General features: G+C 66.3%; 1 protein-coding gene across 2 annotated transcripts in view; it reads right to left on the minus strand.

Annotated features, from left to right (window-relative positions):
* MORN1 (MORN repeat containing 1) overlaps positions 1–18,892 on the minus strand; it is a 45,682-nt gene that overhangs the window by 10,025 nt on the left and 16,765 nt on the right. For both annotated transcript variants that reach the window (XM_016144420.2, XM_016144419.2), the window contains 4 exons: positions 15,111–15,234; positions 14,542–14,714; positions 3,312–3,442; positions 3,124–3,200 (listed from right to left, as the gene is read on the minus strand). In XM_016144420.2, coding sequence (XP_015999906.2) covers positions 3,124–3,200; positions 3,312–3,442; positions 14,542–14,714; positions 15,111–15,234 — 505 coding nt within the window. The remainder of the gene's footprint in view (positions 1–3,123; positions 3,201–3,311; positions 3,443–14,541; positions 14,715–15,110; positions 15,235–18,892) is intronic.

An 18,892-nucleotide genomic window follows, 5' to 3' on the forward strand; every position in this document is an offset into this window, starting at 1 on the left:
AGGCGGAGAGGCCCTTCGCACCGGCTGTAACGGGCTCGTCAGCGTGTGTCCCGCGGGCTCTGGGGTTGGGGAGCAGGGGAGGGGGAAGCCCGGGGTCTGGGGTCACCTGGTGGTCGTCACACTGGCCTCGGCTGGACCAGTGGCCATGAGCCTGTGTCCCTGGGGGCTGTTTTGGGCACAGCCTCTGTTGCCACAGGGCGAGACCTGCGGGTGCCCCCATGCTGGCCCCTGCAGCCTTGGCCTGGTGGTCACCTCCCTGTGGTGGGCTCCCCATGCCCCTCCCTCCGGGGAGCCCGCTCTAGACCTCGTGGGCAGGTTGTGACGTAGCAGAAGGCGCAGAATTACGGGGATGATGGCGGCTCCTCTCCGGACTGGGGCTGGCCCCATGGTCCCTGTGCTCACTTGAGACAGCAGGAGACCCAAGGGGGCCCGCTCCCCATTTCAGAAAGGGGGGGGTCTGTTGTTGATGGCGGCTGGAGCCTGCGGGGCCTCCCCAGAAGCCCAGACGTCTGGGAGACGGCACTGCGGGGTCCTTGGGCGGGAAGGAGGCACCATGTGCTGATTGGGGAGGGGCAACGGGGCAGGAACATCTGGACAGGAATTGCCAAGGGCCCCTCTGTGCCCCAGGGGGGGTCGGTCATCACTGGCCGGCTGGGTGAGGTTCCGCGGGGGTCAGTGGCATGCTGGCCCCACCTCGGCCCCTCACATGCTGAGCCCCTGCAATTGCCCTGCCCCCCGGAGTTGCTCAGCGCAGAATCACACATCCCAGGATTCCCGCGGGCTTCTTAACGAGAACCAGATGCAACGTCGGAAGCCCAGGTGCTTCTGATTTGCCAGCGCCAGGCTTGGCGGCTAGGAGTGATGGCTTCCTGCGGTCCCGAAAGGTGGGCTTTCGGGGTTAAGAGCCAGCTTCGGACGCTGCTGGGAGCTGGTGCCCGACCCAAGGTGAGGAAGCCAGCAGGGGACCGGCCAGGGTGGAGCTGGCAGGGGTGCCGGGCAGGGGCAGGACCCCCCACTCTTCCCCAGGTGGGGGTGGGGCACACAGGCATCCAGATGGGGTGGGGGAACTTGAGGGCACAAAGCTGGGGGCCCCGGAGGAAGTCTTGAGGCCAACGCCCGCCCAGTGCGCAACGAGGTGCGGGGTGGTGCCGAGCGGTGGGGTGCGAGGATGCCAAGGACCCACCAACCTGACCCCGAGGAGAACCCTGCCGGGCGGGGAGGTAGGCTGGGCGAGGCCGGGGTTCGGGTCTGCGTCGGTACGGGGTGGGGGTGTCTGTTTACAGGGCGGCATCGGGGGTCGGGGGCGGCGGGGGCGCCGCCAGGGCGGTACCCTCCGGGACGGGCTGCGGGAGAGCCACCGCGGAAGACCTGTCCCCGGGTTTCTGGCGGCACCTCGCCGGCCCCCGGGGAGTGGACCACCTGCGGGCGAGGCCCGGGCTCCACTGGTGGCAAGCAGGGTCCCCAGGAGCCCAGACGGGTGGCGGCTCACTCAGGGACAGCGTTCGAGACGCGGATGCGCGCTCCCGGGGCCGTGCGCGCTCCCGGGGTGGGGGGCTCCAGGCCCGCGGGCCGGGAGGCCCAGCTCGGCTCCCCGGCAGCCAGCCGCGGGGCGAGGGCCCTTTTCTGCTGACTCCGAGTGGTTCGCTGTCGCCCGGGTTGCCACGCTTACCGCCCCCGCAGAGGAGCACGTGGGCCTGTCGCTCACAGTTCCAGTTCCGAGCGGACCGGAGCACGCGCGGTTCCGGCCGGGTACGCAGCGCCGCGGCTGCTCCGCGACCGCGTGAGGCGTGAAGCGTGAGGCGTGAAGCGGGCTCCACGTTCAGTTCGCAGCCCGCGACCCGGAGGACTCGCTGGCGCCCCGCACAGGAGCGGCGCCCCTTCTGCTGCTGCCGCTCGTCCCCGCCTGCCGTGCCACCGGGCTCCGGGGCCTGTCAGCTCGCCGACACCGTGCCGGCCCCCGCGGGTCCCCGGGCTGTCCCAGTCCCCCGTCAGGAACGCGCCATCTCACTGCGGGGCGCCCCCACCGCCGCCCGCCTCCGGAGCGCGTTTCCTGGCGTGGGGGGGCTGGGTCCGTGCCCACGGGCCTCGGCTCTTGTGGCTACTTCAGCGCGTGCCCAGGGCGGGCAGCGTGAGCAAAGAAAGGCGCCTGGTCGCGGGCAGTGCGAGGTGCCCGCTCGCCGGCCATGGCTCTCGGGGCGACGAGGCCTCTGGGTCAGGGCCCTGGCCTCCAGCGGCCTGCAGCCCTCGGGAACGCCCTGCTCCGCCCACCTGCCTGTGTGTTTTGGGGCTGGGGGTGGGGGGATTTTTTCTCAGGGCCCGGGCTGCCTTGCCAGGGCGTCCTGCTTGCAGCTAAAAGTCTGCTCGGGCTCCTTGCAGGACCCACCTGCAAAGGAGGCCCCAGGTAAGAGTGGCAGGGGGCGCCTCAGAGCCACCACAGCGAGTTCCCCACTGCCCCCCGCAGCTCCCCGGGGCCCGGGGTCTCAGCAGGGGGCCAGGTCCAGTCTGACTTGGGGAAAAGCTGCTCCTGAAGGTGGAGGCTGGAAGGGGGTCCCCGGAGCTCAGCCTTCCCCGAGCTGCAGAGGGCATGCCACGGAGGGGCGGCCACCAGGGTCTCCCGCCTCCCCACGGGCTGACCTTCAGTCCTCTGCTTTGTCAGACGAAACCCCAGGTGGGTGAGGGCGAGCCTGGCCGCCTGGCGTGTGGCAGCCGGGGCCACAGTGCGGGGTGTGCCAGGCCACAGCACCACCCCGCCCCGCCCGCACGAAGAGTGTCCGCTGGCCAGTGGCCCTCTCCGCAGCCCGCAGGCCCCTCCAGGGGGAGGCCCGCCAGGCCGGCTGTGCTCTGCAGGAGGCGGCCGCTCCGACTGTAGGATGCAGACGCGGCTGTGGCCAGCCCAGGGCTCCCCCCGAGGAAGCGAACCATCCCCCGCACCCCGGTAGACAGAGGCTTTGCCTGTAGTGCCTGGAGCATCACAGGCCAGGGGAGTTGGGACGGAGGCAGGAGTGAGGGGCACCCTGCCGCGCTCAGGACTGTGCACCCCAAGTGGCCAGCTCGCAGCCCCACCTGTGGCCCAGAACAACCCCCACCCAGACACCCACCGGGGGTCGGGGCCACCTCTCCTACCTGCTGCCCGCTGCCGGGCCCGGCATGGTGGGCATCCTCCTCCCGGGGCCTAGGCCGCCTCTGGGTCTGCGGCTTGCCTTCACACAGAGCAGGAGGGGACTTAGAGGGCTCCCGGGGCCCCCTCCCGGACCCCCTCCCACTCCCCGGCGACAGCGTTGGCCGAGCCACGTGGGGGTCCCCGCCCCTACCTTGTGCCGGCCATCCAGGAACGGGACAGGGTGGTACCCGGGCGGAGGGGGCCCGAGGCAGAGGTCCACAAACTGGGCACGGCCTCGCTCCACCCGACAGTTCTCGGGATGAGGGAGGGCACGTCCCCCCGCTGAGGAGAAGGGGCGTGCCCAAAAGAGAACAGAGAGGCCCGTTAGGCACCGCGAAGTGAAGGTCAGAGTGAGCCCTTCGCGTGGCCGCACTGAGTGTGGACCCCGGCAGGTGACGAGGGCGCGTCGGGTGAGCGGGGACAGGCCGAGGACGCACCTGGCCCTGGCACTCCCTGGGCGACCCCGGCCTGGGGCTGATCCCCGGGCTGGGAGGGTGTCCTGGACGACGCCCCTGAGGCCCTTGCCACTCGGCACCCTCCTCTGAGCCCAGCATGACAGGACGCTTCTACTCAGTAACTGTGTGGGGTGGGGTGGGCCACACGCAGGGCACGTGGGGAGCATGGAAGCCACAAGGGGCGACCATCCCCCAGGAGACCCTGAAGTCCTCGGGCCGGGCTCAGCCTGTCTGTCCCTGCGGTGGGAAACCCACCGCGGACCCCTGCCCCTCCGGCTCCCTTCACGCCTCCCTTGCAGGGGCCACCCCAGGACTGCTGTCCACTGGGGGCTGTGCTCCCGGGCCCTCCGCCCGCCCCGTCCCTGCATCCGCAGCTGGGCCACACATGCTGTGGGGAGGAGGCGCCAGCAGGCGCTGGCTGGGCAGGGCGGGCTGGACGCCCCGCCCGAGCGTCTGCGGGGGGCTCCGGGGGAGGGGGCATGTCTGTCCCCCACGCACAGACGGGGCCCTGGGGCGGCTTCTGCGGGGGGAGGGGCGTGGGCGCGCAGGGCCCCGGCACCCGGCGGCTGCTCCTGCCGTCACTGCGGCCAGCTGAGAGCCAGGCCGTCCTCTCGCTGACGCCCCTGCACGTCAGCTTTGCTGTGTCCGCACCGTCTGCGCGTCCCGGGCCACGACCGGGGGCCGAGCTGCCCACGGCCCCGTTCCCGCGGCTTCACACCGCGTCACGGCCCCGCGGGACGTGCAAGGCACTGGCGTTGACTGCCTCAGCGCACGTCCGGACCGGGAAGTCCCCAGCTCCGCACCCTAATAGCCCTCTGCCCAGGTGCCCAGCAGAGGGAGAGAGGCCACTGGCCGCTGGGGTGGCCGCAGCCTCAGGCCCGGACGTGCGAGACGCCATCCCCCCGGGGCGGGCGGCGGAACCGCAGCTGGTGCCCCCGACGGTCGACCCGCGTCCGCTGCCACTGTCCCTCCACGCCTCACGGCGCACAGCGCTCAGCGGGACCCGGGTCCACCCTCACCCAGTGGCCTTCACGGGAGGCGGGGCCACCCCTCGTGCCGCAGCTGGCCAAGCTCGGTCCTGCCTCGGGCCGCACGCACGGGCCACACCTCTGGACGCCCGCCCTGCTGCCCCCTCTGCCTCCCCGGTCTCGGCTGGGTCGTGGCTTCCTGGCTCAGCTGCCCAGTGGGTCCCTGTGCAGGCGTGAGGTCCAGACAGGCCAGCCCTGAGCGGCCGAGCATGGGCCGGGTGGCGCCGGGGGCTGGGGGAGGCAGGCTGGGCAGACCAGTGGCTGTGGGGACAGGTTCGTGAGAAGCACCCGGGCCCCGTGTGCAGCTCGCACCCCGTTCCTGTGCGGGTTCCCACCAACCATCAGGCAGCACGGCCGCCCCTTGGGAGACAGGCCCGGCCTCCGCCTGGCCATTTGGCCAGGAGCACAGGCGACAGCCTGCCTTCGGCCTCCCAGTCCTGGTCTGTCCACGGCCCACATCCTGGGGTGCAGACTCCCACCTGGCCTCTCAGCCCCTGGCTCTGGTGCCCCCATCCCGCACGCCCCAGCTCACAGCCGGGGCTGCCCGCGGCTCCCACCCCCACATTCTCCTGCACCTTGAGCAGAGTCAAGCCCTGTGGCCGCAGAGCCCTGGACGGTCACCCAGACCACGCCCTCTCCTCGCTCACACTCCTCGCTCACGTCGGGCCCCTCTGGCCTCTGCGCGCACCCCTGGCCTGGGCCGTACACCCCTCCCGCCGTCCCATCATAAGACCTGGTCTCATTGGGTCAAACCACAGAAGAAAAGGCGACTGCCCGATGGTGAGCGCCACCCAAAGAAAGTGACTGGAGTCCGGTACAGCCCGGGGCCCGTGCAGCCCCCTCCTGCCCGCCGCTGGGCCGGGGGACCAGCCGGCCCTCCGCTGCCCCGTGCTCCTGCAGTGCTGACGAAACCACGGCACGGGCCGTCCTGCACGGGGCCTCAGGGACCCTGGGGCACCCACTCGAGAGAAAAAAGGGTCCCACGCACGGTCCTCCTGGGCTCAGGAGAGGGTCCTCCCTTGGCCTCTGGGGCCCTGCTGGCACAGTGCTGGGGGGCACTCCCCAGCCGGGACACCCTGGGGGCCAGGCGGGGCCAGAGGAGGCCAGCTGCGGCTCTGGCCTTGCTTCTGAAGACTTGGTGTCTATTTTAATCTCAGCGATTACGGCTTTATCAGCAAGATAAAGGTCGCCTGCTGCCTGCAGGGCAGGCGGGTCTGCAGTGGGGGGCTGAGCCGGTGAGCGGGCAGCTCGACCTCTCCTGCAGGGGAACTCTATTAATTATCGTTTTACAGCCGATTCAATTAGACTCCCTAATCACCTGTGTAGGACACAGAGGCCGCGGCCAGACACCACTGCATAAACAAGTCCCGAGGGGGCCCGGCCATTACCGCGAATGGCCACCCTGGGCCGGACCTCGCCAGGCGGCGGCCCAAACCGTTTTCTTCATTTAAGCGAATCCGAAGAAGGAAATGTCATTGGTCCTGAGGGGGCGAGAGCCATTGCATTTGGAGGTGACCAGACACACCGTGTCAGTTCAGAGGCGGCCGCACGGCCCTGGGCAGAGCAGTGCACCTGGAGGGGACGCGGGGGCTGCCGTCCCCGTGGCCCAGGGGGAGCAGGGGCCTGGGGAGCAAGGCCCCTTTGAGAGCTGCCCAGTTGGCACATGCGTCTGGCTGCCCGGCCCCCGCCCGGCTGTGGCCCAAGGCTGGCCATTGCGGACCCGAGGCAGGCAGGAGGGGGTGGGGACGCTTGCCCCCTGCCTCCCGCCCAGCAGGCTGCGCGGGGCCGGGCCTGTCTCCCCCTGTCCAGAGCCCCCACTGCTGTCGGCCCGCTGGCCTCTCCACACGCGGTGCGCACACGTGTGTGAGCACACACACACTGCGCCCTCCAGGGAGGCCCCGGCCCCAGCCTCGGGGCCCCTCTCAGTGGCCCCAAGTGCCTGACGCAGAGGGCGCTTCCTGACAGCTGTCATCCCGGAGGGACCTCTCCGCACAGAGCTCCTCCACAACGCTCAGGGCCCGCCCCCACCACGGGACCCTGGGGGATGGGCCGGGACGACCGTCCTGGATCCCCGTGGCCTCCTCTGTGTGCATTTAGCGAACCAGCCAGGAGAGCGCTGGACGTTCAGACACGCTCCTCCGCCGTCCGTCCCGGGGCCCGTGTCCCTGAGGGGTCTCGGGGCCCCCGGGCAGGGTCCCTCCTCACAGTGGGGCCTGGGACACATGTCTCCTGGGCACAGACATGCAGGGGCCTGTGCCGTGCAGCTCAGAGCCCGCTGGCACCGAGCGGCAGGGCGGGCTGTTCTGCTGGCCCACGGGCACGGCTGGGGGAGCTGAGGGCTGAGCCCCACAGGTGGCCAGAGGCGGAGCAGGGACCCCTTGTCCCTCCCGGTCCTGCCTTCCAGCTTCTAGACCGGGGAGCCGGGAGATCGTCCTTCAGAGCTCAAGTCCGGTGTTCCCAGGACCATGTCTGGGGGCATCACTCTCACCGTCATCACCACCATCATCACCATGACCACCATCACCATGACCACCATCACCATGACTACCGTCACCGTCATCACCACCATCACCGACGTCACCTCCACCGTATGGTCACTCAGCACCCTTCGGGGGCCAGATCCCTTGCTACGCTCTTCCCGTGGGGCTTATGCACACACTTAACCATCCATCTCCTCGACCTAGAGGAGGGGCTGCTGTCTCCCCTGTTTACAGACGAGGACACTGAGGACGGCCGGCTCCAGGCGGGGCGCACCTCCGTGGCAGGTGTGTGGCAGGGGTGGGAGCGGGCGCCAGGTCCCGCCTCTCAGGAGCCTCCGCAAGGCGCCGCCCTGCTGCCTCGGCCCCGGCCCACGCGGTCCGCCCCCGGCTGGGGACACGGGCTGGAGAGCCAGCCCCGGACACAGACAGTCACCGTGTGGGGAAGCAGAGTGCCACACTGGTAACCGCGGCCCCTCTTCCCCTCCCCGGGGTGACGTTCGCTTTATCTTATTATCAAGAGATTTTCAAACCGAGACTCTCTGATGCGTCTCTGCGTGGAAAGCCGTCCCGCGAGGGCGTGTGCGGCCTGGCGTGGGCAGGGGGTGGGCGCAGCAGACGACAGGGACCTCCGGTCCCTGCGCTGGCCGCTGGGGTCAGGGCCCAGGCACCGCGAGGTCCCGCGGCCGTTGGCCGTGAGCACCCGGATGGGGCCCAGGCCCTCGCAGCCGCCTCCGAGCGAGATCCCCAGGGCCCACTGCTGGGGAAACGTCACCTTCACCGTTCACAGAGACGGTGCCCAGTGCCCACCATTGTCCCCCGGACCCCGTCCTTTCTTAATGCTCCTGGAGCCGGAGCTTCCTATGGCCATGCTGCCCCTGCTTCTGCAAGCCCCTCCCCCCGAGGAGCTGTCGCAGGCGCTCGGCTCGGCCTCCCCAGTCACAGCGCGGCACTGGTCAACCCCCCAGCAGTGCCACGCGGAAGGGGCTCGTTCCTGCCGCAACCCCCAGGGTCAGGCCTGACTTGGGGTTCATCCAAGGCTGTTTCTGACGCTCCACCAGGCTGTCTGCACACAGGTCGGCAGGGCCAGGCAGGGCCACCCCGGTGCACTGCGCAGGGCGGGGCCCTGCCCCGGAGGAGGAGGGCGAGGCAGGCGGCCCACACGGGCTCCGGGGCGCCCGCTAACCCAGGGTCCCCGCCAGACACTGGAGAACAGCAGCAGCCGCCGTCAGAACCCAATCGTGAGGAGACTGGGACACAGACGGGGTCACCGTCCCTGGCTCGTCTAGTGGCTCTAAGTGGTCTGGGGCCTGTGCGGCAGCCAGCGCGGACCCCAGGTCACGAGGGAGAGGGCCCACCCGGCCTTACCCCACCCTTTTAACTGGGCCTCCTTGTACTGTGAGCATGGGGCACATGCCTGCAGAAGGCCAGGCTCTTGGCCGCCTCAGGTGGCTTCCCTGTGTCCCCTGGGGGACAGGCCTCCGAGGCCTCGGCCAGGTGAATGAGAGGAGAAATCCAGGGTGGCCGGAGGCACGGCGGGGCCCCCGCCAGGTCCCCCACCCGGTCAGTCCTCCTGCACTTGCACCCCGGTGTGAGCAGTGGCGACCTTCAGAACGTGGTGCAGATTCGCCTCCACCCAAGCCCCCGGCCCGCTGGAGCCCTCCGGCCGGCATGGCCAGGCAGACCCCCGAGGGCCGCCCCCCGTCCTCCAGGACCTTGGGGGTCCGGCCCAGCCGGGCTGCTGCCCTCTGCCATCAAAGAGGCAGCGGCCGGGCAGAGCCCAATGTCCTGGGGAGTGAGCGGTGTGGCCGGGGCACACGCCAGGAGCCGTGGTCTCGGGGGCCCCTGCGACCCCCTACTCCTCTGGAGCCTGGTTCCGTGGACGCGCCCCTAACGACTGCATTTACCCCCGTCGTCTCCACTGCGTTGGCCACACGGTATCTTCCTGGCCTTTTCTGGGTCGTTCCCTCTGTGAGCTCTGATTCCCGGATGAGGAATTCATGGTACGAATTTTCCTCCCCAAACACGAGTCTTCCGCGCTGCCACAGAGTTAACGGTGCAGCATGTGACCGCGCCGAGGGGCCGGGGAATTTCCGGGAGGTGCCTGCCGCGTGCACCGCCGTTTCTTGTTGGCAGGGCTGGATCAGCGGCAGAGGGCACCTTGATTTTTAAAACCGTTTTACAGTTACGGGTAACTCTTCCCAGGTCCTGTCTGATGAGTGCTCAAAACCATTTGTTCAACAAATGAAAAAACGAGTCACTCAGATCAACTGGAGACATTTCCCGGGGGTGGGGGGTGGGGTGGGGGTGGGGTCTGTGCATTTGATAAAGAAAAAAAGAAGAAGAAAGCGATTCGAGGTTCTCTGCCGGCTGTGGCTGCTTCAGGTTCCCAAATCCAATTTACTGGGGATTGTTTGAGCCACGGGGGCCCAGCCAGCCTGCCTGGGTCCCTCGGCAATTATCGGCACCTGCATTAGGATTCAATGGGCCTAAATTACAGGTCGAGGCAGACGCCCCACTGACAACAATTAACGTAAAAGGGTTCCACCGTTTAGAGCTGTGGGTGGGAATTACAAAAGGTCAAGAGACTAAATATAAAAATCTTTTTGAATATGAAATCAATGTGCTTGTTACTGAAATCTGGGTGCTTTAATCTAACCAAAATGGGGCTCAGACCGTCCGGCGGGAATCCACGTCCAGGGGATCGGCCTGCCTTCTCAACCAAAAGCAAATCTTGTTTGAAAGTTACAAACAATGAAACAATTGAAATGTTTCATCTCAACAAAATAATAAAATACAGAGTTCTGTAATTATGTCTTACTGCATCAGGCCTCTGGAAAGAGAAAGCGTTTTCTCTCCTCAGTTTACTCATTGATATAACTGGAAACTGGGCTTTTAGAGGGTTTATTGTCTTAATTGTCTGTGGAATCGGGGAAAGGGGAAGCCTGTCCAGCTGCTGTCAGAGGCGGGGTGAGGGTCGAGCTCCCCGGCCAGGTGCTGGGTGGGCCCCGGAGCAGCCCGGGCGTCTCGCAGCCGGAAGTGGGGTGCTGGATGCGCCCCGGGGGGCCCACCGCTGTGTGCTGGGGGGACTGTGGAGCGGGACTGAGACCCCAGGGGGCCTTGACCCAGGGGTGGGTGTCCTCCAGCGCCCCTCTCCTCGTTCTACCTGAGGGTGGAACAGATTCGAGGGGCCACACTGGGGGTGCCGGGGAGGCACGGCGTGCCTGTGGCTGCTCCGGCCTCCTGGGAACCGGGCTCCAGGCACCCCCACTGTCGGCACGCCAGCTCAGGGACACACAGCAGCGGGCACTGCTCTAACAGCGAGTCGTGCTGCTCTGCTCGGCTCCCCCACCGGCCTTGCCTCTCTGCAGGGCGCGGGGGGCTCCCTCCTGGCCGCTCCCCGGGCACGGAAACCCCAAACTGCTCAAGGCCAGAATGCTGCCCGGCTGATTGACGGGAGGCGTTGCCTCCGGTGGCCGCCCGCGGCCCGTCCACACTCGTCAGGTGGTCCCTGCCGCACCCCGAGTGCTCACTGCTCAGCCTGCACCCGGCACTGCCTCCGGGGGCAAAGGCCGCAGGTGAGGCCTGCCAGGTGTCCTGTCAAGCCCGGTCCAGCTGGGATGCGGGTGACGGCTGCTCAGGGTGGGACCCTGTGGCCAGGCCTCCTGGCTCTGCCTCCAGCCATCAGGATCCGGAGGGTGAGGGGTCACCCATCCAGGACCGCGGAGGCTGCCCAGGGCACTGCCCCTCGTCTGTGAGTGAGGCCCTGACACAAGAGAAGGGCGTGGGGCCCAGCTCCTCAGTGGCACTCAGCACGGGGCCAGCCTGCCCACCTGGTGGGCCGGCTGCTCCCCAGGACCCCCACTCACTCCCGATGCTCGTGGCCCCTTACACAGGATCCGGCGCCTCCCACACTCCTGGATGTCTGACGCGCCAGCGTCTTCATGACCACGGGCGGGCCAGCCCTGCGGAGGGCCGCCTGGTGGGTTGGCACGTGCAGGTGAGGGGTGAGGCAGAGGGCAGGTGCCGCCGATGCAGCCCGGGTTCCTCCCTGGAGGTGGCGGGAGGCACAGATGGCCGCCCACGTGGTCTCTGGTCGCCAGGCATCCGGCAGGGCCCGGGAGCCTTGGCCGGTGACAGGTTTCCCATCTGAGCTTCCAGACCATTTGGCAAAGACGGGAAACGCCCATCCCGCCTCTGCTCCGAACCAGAACCTGCTGTGAGCTGGCAAACCGCGCTTCCTGCCTCCCTGCAGCCAGGTCCCAAGTCCTGGCCAGCGAGGTGTACGCGGCAGTGGGCGTGGCCCCGGGAGGCTTCCGCGGAGCGATGCGCCCCGGTGCCTTGCGCCCCCGCTTTCTGCTGGCTGGGACGCGGCGCGACGGCGGGCGCATGTGCAGCCGCCTCGGATCACGGGGTCCTTGGCGGTGGGGACGGGCGTCACCCCTGCCTCTGAACGTTAAGGTGAGAAGTAAACGTGGTCGGAGCTGAACACAGTACCGTGTTGTTAGCAGCAGCTGAACCTCGTCACGAGCCACAGCCGGCCGGAAGGAGCCGGCCTTACCAGCCCCTGCGTGAGCCCAGCAGCTCCGCCCAGCCGGCCGGAGAGGGCCGAGTCCCGGCGCTCCTGGTGGGCGCAGGGCCGCCGGCGGGGCGAGGCCTGGCCGAGCGCGTGGCGGGGCGTCCCTGGCGCCTGGGACACGGCAAGGGGCCCCACAGTGCGCCTGCGCCCCGGAAGCACACGGCACTGGCTCCGCCTGCTTGGGGTCGTCAGTGCCTCCAACAGGGACAGTCGCCCGGGGATTTTCAGGACTTGTCTTGAATTATCTTTTGACCTGAAATTCTCCGGGCAGTGGCCTCCGCCCTGCGCGTCTGAGACCTGCCCGTGCGGCAGTCCTGGCTGCTGGCAGGGGTCGCGCTCCGTGTCCTGCGTCCTGTGCCCGTGGCCCTCGCCCAGGTGAGCACGGAGTGGGACCCGGATGGAACCAGCACGGCCCCCGGGTCCCCGACCCCCTTGAAGAAGGGCGCGAGCGCCCTTGGCGAAGGTCTGGCGGAGGACAGATGCTGGAGCCGGGACCCCGCGAGAGCGCGCCGGGCCTCGTGGGGCCCGTCTGGTCCGAGGAGGACACAGAACGCGCTCTCCGGGGGTCGGGGCGGGGGCTCCCTCGGAATGCTGTAGTGTTCACTTTCTTTCAGGATAAAGGAGCCGTCCGAGTTAAAGATACCTGTCCCCACGCAGGCGTGGGACGAGCCGAGCCGTTTCCTTAAGGAGGCCTGGCCGCAGCGCGCCCGCCCTCCCTGCCCCCGCGGCCATGCGGACCCGCTCCGCTCCGGGCTCGGGCAGGGCTGGGCCAGCCGCGGGGGGGGGGGGGGGGTGGTTAGCCCCGAGAGTGGGCCCCGCGGCAGCTGTCAGCACTCGGGCTCCGTCCCCGAGGGCCGGCTCCGCCCTCGCCGCCGCACAACTGTTCGCACCGGCTTCGTCTTCCCGTGCGCCAGGGCAGGGGGACGCAGGCGTGTTCCCACCGGAGGGGGCGCGGCCCCGCCTCCAACGCGGCTGAAGGGGCCGAGGGGCGTCCCAGGGGAGGGAGCTCCGGGGGCTGCGCGGTGTGATGGGGGCACTCTAGCGGAGAGGCCCTGCACTGCATTCGGGGTGTGGGGGGGAACCTGCTCCCCTGAGGGGCCCCCTCCTCTTCTCCGTGATGAGGAGGACGGGAGGGCGTCAGCAGTCGCGGAGGCAGACGCCACTGTGTCCTCGCTTTATAGGAGAGGAAACTGAGGCACAGGGAGGTTCGGCTGGAAGGCGGTGGAGCGGCGGGGGGGCCTGTCACCCTAGGTGGTCCCCGGATGCACTGGGGGAGGGACCTGGGGCCCTCTCATGGGGCTGCAGAGTGTTCAACGGGCATCTGAGATGCCTGTGGGGCTCACAGAAACGGGTCCCCTTGGTCTCCCCAGAGTCACCTCCGCGCTTGACCCTGCGCCCCCGCACCCGAGGGCGGCCCGTGAGCCTGCGCCAGGCCCCCGCCGCCACACCCGCCCCACCCGGCACAGGCGCCACACGGGCTTCCCTGGCGCCTGGTTTCCACTGAGTCCTCGATAGGCCGTGACATCCCTCCGGGTGGGAGGCGTGGCACCCACGGGTGTTCTTACGCAGAAATATGAGCCTTTCACCGCGAGGCAGCGTGAAACCGCTACGGACTGCGCGAAAGGGAAGGGGGCGGGGCCGGGCGCCCTTGGGGCCTAAAGCGCCTCCGAGAAAGGACCCTCCGCCTGCGGTCACCGTCACCACTCTCGCAGTGCGACCCCCGGCAGCGTCCAGGGCTGGAACGCTAACGGGGTAGGGCAGAGGGTAGGGGCGAGGCTCAAAGGTCAAAGGGCCGAGGGGAGTGTTTTGGCCCGGAACCGAGAGCGCGGTGAGTCTGCCCTGAGCGGACCCCAGCGGCGGCAACTACGGCAGGCGCACAGGGACACCGCGGGTCCCCAGAGCGATGCGCAGCCGGGGCACCAGCAGCTCGCACGTCCCCTCGGAGGTGTGGGCCGTGTGTGCGCGTGAGGGTGCCTGCGTGTGCATGTATGCATGTGCATTGTGTACGTGTGTGCATTGTGCGTGTGCGTGCAGGTGCGTGTGTACGTTGTGTATGTGCGTGTGCGCCCGTGTGTGCATGTGTACATGCACACGATGCCTGGGGCCGGGGATGGTTCAGCACGCAGCTTCCAGGAGTAATTCTGGAATAATCCGTGGCGAAGCCAGACCTCACATTGTAAGGATAAGGTTCTCACCTGCCACATCTCCGTGGGCGACTGGGAGCCAAACCCACACGGAGGTGCCGACCGGCAGGAGCAGAATCCGCCGGAAGACCCGGTGACCGCGGAGGACCGCCACGCAGCCGGGAGGAGAGGGGCAGGCTCCTACCGGCCGACTGTCCTGTCCAGGCTGACCGCCTCCTGGTGGCAGTGGCCTTGGCCCGGCCCTCGGCCTGACAGACCCAGAAACAGCCCTGCAACCGTAAGCCCAGGGGGCTGCGGGCACTGCCAGCCCACGCAGATGGACAGAATGACCTCACATCGCATTCACAGTGATGACCGGGCCTGCACGTCGCGCAGAGGACAGCCACTGTGGGCACTGGCTTCCCACGGGAAGGACGTGCGCCCCAGCCACCTGGACACCGCGGGCAGGGCAGACACCCTCTCCTTCTGACCCTCCGCCACGGCCACTAGCCCCGAGGAGGACAGTCCTGCTTGCTCCCCAGCCTGCTCGGGCCTGGGCACCATCGTCCAGGGATGCCCCGTCTCCCAGGTGCACTGTGCCCGGGTTCTCGGGGACCAGCTCCGTTCGCCTCTGCCCAGGGTCCGAGGTGCCTGCTGTCCACCCACACGCCCGCGAGCTTGTGCCGCCCACCACTGACCGGCTGGTTAAGGCCACTCACCGGGCAGGTCGCTGGCGGCATCCCCCTGGCCGCACAAGGTGTCCGATGCCGGCGCCACCTCCCGGTCTCCCTTGGGGGGTGGCGAGTCGGTGTCAGCACTGTCGGGGGCAGCTCTGGGCTCCGGGCTCCCAGATGTGGGGCCCAGCAGAGGGTAGGTGATGCACTCAAACCCGCTGTGAAGGGGACACGCAGGGCTGGGAGGACACCGTGCTGGGGGACGCGGTGGCCCAGCCCCTTTCAGGGAGGAGAGAGGGCCGAGGCGGCCCCCCTGAGACCAGGGCGGGGGAGCAGGGGGTCCTCGCTCTGGGGCCACTGGAAGCCTCTCGCAGCCCCAGGCCTCCCCCCACTCCCCCCGTCGCCCTGCTGGCCCCCTCCCTGCCTGGCGCAGCCTGAAGATGCCTTTGGTTCCCTCCACTTGGCTGGGCATGTCCTGTCTGACAGTCACCCCTGTGTCCCCAGGGCCGGGGTGGGGTGATGTGAGGAGGGCCCTGGGCAGAGCAGATTGGGCAGCTGAGGAAGGACCCTCGCCCCCACCCCGGGTGGTGTTGCCCGTGGTCACCCTTACTCACAATGGGGTCTGGATGGGGGCCTCTCGGCTGCCCTGGTCCACTCTGAAGAAGCTGACCTCCGAATGGGCCGCGAGCTGCACGTGCCGGACGCCCGCAGAGATGGACAACAGCCGGCCGTCCTCGCCTCCGGGAGGGAGAGGGAAGCAGACCGTGACGGGGGGCCGGGGCTCGGGGAAGCGGGCACGGGGGGCATTCACAGCACAGCCCTGGCACGGCCGCGAGCCACCCGAGCGTTCTGCTCCTGGTGCCCTCGGCCAAGCCACACACGCCCTCCCGGACCTGGACCCGAGCGTGGCTGGGCCCCAGGGCACCCGCTGCGCCTCGGGGGCCTGGCCACCCAGGGGGACATCGCCCCTTGGTGCCCATCTCCTACCCTGACCAGGGACGGGCTCTGTCCCGCTTGTCCACACCCGAGACACCTCGCGCACGTCAGTCACGTGGGCGCTGGGGCTCAGGGCGCACTGAGGCCGGCCGTCCAGCCTCTCGTGCTGCTGAGATCTGGAAAAGGGGACCCGGCAGGGCAGGCGCGGGAAGGACTCTGACCGGAAAGGAAATGGAGCCGAGTGTGGCCAAACACCAGCAATGGCTTGACCAGCTTCCATTTCTGGTCGAGATGGAGTGGCTGGGACCGAGTTACCCTCCCGCTCGAAGCGGCCACAAAAGCGGGAGACACAGGGTGCTCACGACCCTGGGCATCGGGCGAGAACAGTGGTCCCTGAAAGACGGGGACCAACGGTGCGGCCGCAGAGAAGCGTGGGGCGGGGTGCAGAGAGGAGACCCGAGCGGAGCCCAGAAACCCCCCTCAGGTGGGAGACAAGGCTGGGCGTCCGGAGCACAGGTGCACAGCAGGAGTCAGAGTCCCGAGCTGGAGGCGCGGAGGGGAGGACGCCGGCGGTCTGCGGGGCCGCGGTGGACAGCAGAGCGCAGGTCAGTGCACAGGGCGAGGGAGAAAGGGGGACCCTGCCGGGCTGACGCCGGATGGTGCGCGGTGCAGGTCCCATCAGCCAGGCTGGGGGAACGCAGAAGTCACGGCACCCTGGGCAGTGTTCTCAGAACAGGGACGAACTGGCCTTGGACTGACCTCTCGTCTGGACCAAGCAAATCATAACAGCAAGACCTAAGACGATGTCCAAGCAACTTAGCTGCACCCAGAGTGAAGCTCAAGCCTATTTACAGGAGCACAGAAATATCCTGCCCCCAGCAAGGTAAAAGTCGCAATGTCTGGCATCGAGATTACTAGGCGTGTGAAGAATGCAGCCAGCTGCGGCCCGGGGGCGAGGGGGCGCTCCATCGGCCGAAACCGACGCAGAAACGACACAGGCGTTAGAATGAGCAGAAAAGGACGGTTTTCCCAGTTGTTGATATCACTGTATTCCGTGTGTTCCAAGGTAGAGACAGAACACATATACAAAAAAAGAACAAAGTCGAATTTCTAGAAATGAAAACGGAGATGAAAAATACCCTGGATTTGATCAAGACAGATGAGATGTTGTGGGGAAAAAAGATTCACAAATTTGAAAACGCAGAAACGATCCAAAGTGAAACAGTGGGAGGAAAAGAAAAATGGGAAGGAAGGAAGGAAGGAAGGGAGAGAGAGAGCAGTCGCGAGCGGGCGGCTGCCGGCAGCGACTGCGGGGGAAACCGGGGTCCCTGACAGGGGGACGGAGAGGCTGCGGCAGATTATTTGAAGAAATAATGGCTGGAACATCCCCGAATTTGATGAAACTATAAACCCACAGATCCAAGGAGCTCAATGGATCCCAAGCTCAAGAAATGTGAAGAAAACCACACTGTAACACATTAAAACGAAACCGCTCAAACCTGCGCTAAAGCCTTAAAAGCCGGAGAACAGGGCCGGGTTTGTACAGACTCACAGGTAGGGGCGACAGCAGACGTGGCGGGGGGAACGTCTCGGGCAGGGCACCGATGGGCGGCAAGGCGGGCGGCGTACTGGAAGGTGACCCGTGTGACATGCGGTGAGCCAGGGTGCTCAAGACCCTGGGCATCGATCGGGCAAGGACGGTGGCCCCTGACGGATGGGGAACAGATGGTGTGGACCCCAGGTAGGCCGGTCACCGCCTCGGAGAACGTGCGGGCCGCGGTGCCGAGAGGGGGACATGAGCAGAGCCCAGAAAACTCCCTCAGGTGAGAAGACAGTAAAAATGAAAGTAAAAAGTGAAAGTAAAATCAAGACGTTTCCAGATGAACGAAAGCTGAAAGAATCCGCCACCAGAAAACCTGTGTGACGGGGACTGCGGGAGGCGAGGTCCTGGGGGCGGGCGGAAGGAAAATCGTGCCAGATGGGGATCCAGAAGGCAGAGCAGAACCGGAAACGGCACCTGCGCGGCCAAGCAGACCAGCCTTCCCTCTCCGTTTGTTAGATGCTCGTTAAAGGAAAAAGGGATGTTTAAACAAAAATAACAATGCATCGCGAAGTTTATTAGATGCAGGAATGTGAAATGCAGGAGCAGATACCAGAGCACAGACTGTTGCCAGGGATGTAGAAAGGTGATTGTACAACGATAAGGAGTAAACTAATGAAACGGCACAAAAATCATAAATGTTAATGCCCCCGATAACAGGTGATCACGATAACGAAGCAGAAGTTGATAGGAATGGAAGCAGAAATAGACGCATCCGCAGTTATGATCGGAGATTTCAACACACCGCCGTCTGTCACTGACAACAGGTAGATGGGAAATCGGCAAGGGCACACTCAGACGACCACACCAGCAAAATACGCCCGATCGACGTTTGCAGAACATTCCAAACGACGAGCAGAGGCCACGCTCTCTCTGCTCAATGTGCACACCAAAATGGACCATGTCACATGCATAAAGCAAGGCTCGATTTATTTAAAAGAACTCGCGATACACAAAGTGTGACTCTCACCACGTAGAAATTAGACATCAACAACAGGAAGATATCCAAACATTTGGAAATGAAACAACACACTTCTGACTAACTCATGGGTCCAATAAGGAGTGAAAGGGGGACATCAAAAAGTATTTTGAATTGAACGAAAATGAAAGCACAATATATAAAAATTTGCAGGGTGCAGCTAAAGCCATGTTCAGGGGGAAATTTATAGCAATAAACTCTTATATTAGAAAAGAAAGGTCTGAAGTACATAACCTTAGTTTCCACCTTAAGAACTAGAGACAGGAAATTAAACCCAAAGTAAGAAGAAGCAAGGAAAGAAGATCGAAACAGGAATTAACAAAATAGACAAAAGAAAATAAAACGTTGCTTGTTTATCAGTGAAACTGATGACCTCCAGCCAGACTGGTCAGGAAGAAAAGGTCTGGCTTAGGAATGAGAGAGGAGAGATCGCCGCGCGGAAGAGAGAGCGAGGCACGAACGAGTCTGGCAACGGAGGAGACGGGGAGAGGGGACCCAGACAGCGCCGTGTCTGGTGAAGGCTGGGACTCGGCGACACCGGGCGTCCTCAGGAGGGCCTGGCGTGGCGGGAGGGGCCTCGGGGAGCCGGCGTGCCCACCCGCCCGCGTCACTGTCACCACGGGGCTGAGGAGGTCCCCGGCAGGTGGGCGGGCCCTTGCTGGACAGGGACCTCCTCTTGCCAGCTGACTGGCCTACCTGGACGCACGCAGCGGCGCGGTCACCGCCCTCAGCGCTCTGTGGGGTGTGTGACACGTGCGGGCATGAGCACACACACGGCACACACAGCACACGTGCTCACATGCACATGCTTGCACACGCGTGTGCCCGCACACGGCTGCCCGCCGCCCCTCCTGCCAAGGCTGTGGCCGCGAGGCCTCCTG

Source organism: Rousettus aegyptiacus, unplaced genomic scaffold (genome assembly GCF_014176215.1).
Source record: "Rousettus aegyptiacus isolate mRouAeg1 unplaced genomic scaffold, mRouAeg1.p scaffold_m13_p_1, whole genome shotgun sequence".
NCBI classification, from domain to species: domain Eukaryota; kingdom Metazoa; phylum Chordata; class Mammalia; order Chiroptera; family Pteropodidae; genus Rousettus; species Rousettus aegyptiacus.